The sequence below is a fragment of the Echinops telfairi genome, unplaced genomic scaffold (assembly GCF_000313985.2).
Source record: "Echinops telfairi isolate 266 unplaced genomic scaffold, ASM31398v2 ScPeMD7_7469;HRSCAF=8507_0, whole genome shotgun sequence".
Taxonomy (NCBI): domain Eukaryota; kingdom Metazoa; phylum Chordata; class Mammalia; order Afrosoricida; family Tenrecidae; genus Echinops; species Echinops telfairi.
This window is the reverse complement of record NW_022111372.1, coordinates 66,741,004-66,743,876: the sequence shown is the minus strand read 5'-3', so window position 1 is coordinate 66,743,876 and position 2,873 is coordinate 66,741,004. Positions and strand designations below refer to the sequence as shown.

At 37.3% G+C, this 2,873-nt stretch overlaps 1 protein-coding gene across 1 annotated transcript in view; it reads left to right on the top strand.

Annotated features, from left to right (window-relative positions):
* The window catches only part of HMMR (hyaluronan mediated motility receptor), a 36,025-nt gene that overhangs the window by 15,798 nt on the left and 17,354 nt on the right, over window positions 1-2,873 (top strand). The window contains exon 5 of the mRNA XM_013004920.2: window positions 1,893-2,125. Within this exon, the coding sequence (XP_012860374.1) occupies window positions 1,893-2,125 (233 nt within the window). The remainder of the gene's footprint in view (window positions 1-1,892; window positions 2,126-2,873) is intronic.

Genomic DNA, 2,873 nt, shown 5'->3' with positions numbered 1-2,873 from the left:
CCATGCGATCTACCCACGCTACATTTATGACCAGTAGATCATATGACGACCAGTGATCGTCATATTGAACACCCCTGATCTAGATGTTATAACAATGACTGAAAAATTTCTTCGTGAGCATAAAATTTTAGCAAGTTAGGTGGCTTGTGATCAAGTGATGCTAACCATATGCATACCTCTGTACCATAATTATATATTTTCCTCCAGAATGAAAGGTATCTAGATCAGCACTATGCAATATGGTACTTCGAGCCACATGTAGCTGGCTAACATGTTGTGAAATTAGGAACGACTTCCTCAGTTGGACTAGATACATTCTAGTACTCAGTAGCCACATTGGGCAAGTGGCAACCACACTAGATAGTGCATTGTCACCATAATACAAAGGTCTATTGAACAACACTGTCCTAGTTGGATGCAGGGGTCCTCAAACTACGGCCTGTGGGCGACATGCGGCCCGCCGGGTGTTTTTGCCCCGTTTGTTTTTTTACTTCAAAATAAGATATGTGCAGTGTGCATGGGAATTTGTTCATAGTTTTTTTTTAAACTATAGTCTGGCCCTCCAACAGGTCTGAGGGACAGTGAACTGGCCCCCTGTTTAAAAAGTTTGAGGACCCCTGCTAGAGGACTAAAACCAGTAGCATGTTTATACTTATATGTATATATATAAGTATGTGTATTTATGAAGTCATGGTGGTGCGGTGGGCTACACACTGGAGTGCTGCTAATTGCTAGGTAAGTGGTTCTTATGTACCAGCTGCTCCATGGTAGAAAGATGAGGCTTTCTGCATCCATGAAGATTTACAGCCTTGGAAACACTATCTGGTTATTACAAGTTGGAATCAACTCAACAAGAGTGGGTTATATATGTGTGTACATCTATTTATACATATACACACACATATATCTGTGTAAAAATATAAACTGCCATCGAGTTGATTCTGACTCATAGTGACCATATAGCACAGGGTAGAACTGCCTCTAGGATCGAAATTGAGAGAGATTGTTTGATTCACATCAAGAAATAGCCCTTGGAATTGTGCAGGCAATCAAGGATCAAGTCCCAGGTCTGTAGATCAGACAGTAGGCTGGAGACATCTGCTAGCTCATAGGAGTGCAGAGATTGTGAATCAAAGTTTACAAGGTAGGTGGCCAACTAGAGACTTCTACAGGCTTATAGTCTAAGGACTAATTGTGAAGCAATGAGAAGGCAGAGTAGAGAGAAGACTGTGTGAACTTGGCCAAAGTATCCATTTATGTACTGGGGTCAGGCTACCCCCAAGACTCCATTCAACTGATTGGATGATCAAATAAGCTCACAGTCTGGAAGGTGATTACATTGCATTAAGTTGTGTTGTTGTATTGCATTAAAGTAGAGCATTCTGACAATATAGAACTCTTAATTAAGCTGTACAACATTTGTTGTTTGCTTATCTATTGAAATTAGTTGTCTATTTAAAAATTTTAAAGCCACACAAAAAGGTCCACATTTTTGATGGCATATTTCAACATGAGATCGTACAAAACTTGATTCCACATTATGCTTCAGGGCAATGGTCTGTTAGAACTGTGCTACAATTACCTTCTTGCCCTCACCTGACTCCTCTTACTTACTCCTGCATATTATTTATTGTTGGACCCTTCCTAGTTTCTCTTTTATACAAAGGCTACACTTCCCAGGAGGCAACTTATGGCGGGGATGATTGACAGGTTGGACTCTACTTGTCCACAAGTGCAAGTTGACGTAAAATCCAAATATCACAGTGTCAAAGGGCATAAGATAAAAACGAGAGAATATTTTTTTAGAAGCTTCATATTTTAAATATCAATAACAAATATTTATGCTGTCAAAGTTATACCTGTGACTCACTTATCACTTTGTTTTCCTTCAGATTCGTGTTCTTGTGCAAGAACGGGGTGCACAGGACAAGCGGATCCAGGATCTGGAAGCTGAGTTTGAGAAGATGGAAGCAAAACTAAATGCTGCAGTAAGGGAGAAAACTTCTCTTTCTGCAAATAATGCTTCCCTGGAAAAACAGCTTATTGAATTAACCAGGACTAATGAACTTCTAAAATCTAAGGTACTTGAACTTCATAATTACATTTACACTCATATAAATAATAAGTGTGTATTTTTTCATTTTAGCAATTTTGGAATTTTAAGCTCTCATTTGACTATTTCATCTCTAAATGTACCTTACATGTTAAGTTGCTTCACATATGAAATGTTATTTCAACTTTTTATTTTCATGCCTAGTGGTTATAACAAACAAGTGACCTTCTGCTTAATGTCTGATGTTTGTTATCTTCCCTCAAGATCCTCCCCCCAGTAAATAAGACCATTAATGAAGTCACAGAATTTGTACCTAGAGGTCACTTTAAAATTATTTCTCTGAAATAAATAGTAGCATATCAGCAGGATTTCATCAAAGATTTATTGGTAATAAAGTGTGAAAAGAATAAATTAATAGAGTAAATGTGCTCCATAGATCGACTGTGATTATCAATAGTAACAGCCTACTAGGAGGGGGCTTCACAAATTTGGTGGGAAAATTCCATTATCTTTTATATATATATATATATACACACACACACACACGCATATATATATATACACATATATATATCATTTTTTTTCTCAGACATATTTTTAAAAAATATTTTTTTGACATATAATTCACATAACATGCACTTCAATAGTCATGAAGGGTTGCACAATCATCACCATATTCAGTCCCGGAACATTTTCTTCTTTCTTGTACCCACGACTTCCACCTCTCCATTTTCCTCAACCACCCTCCCCACACCATCAGTAAATCATTAATCCACTTACTATCTTTATATATCCTTCCATCATAGTTTTCTTTTTTTTT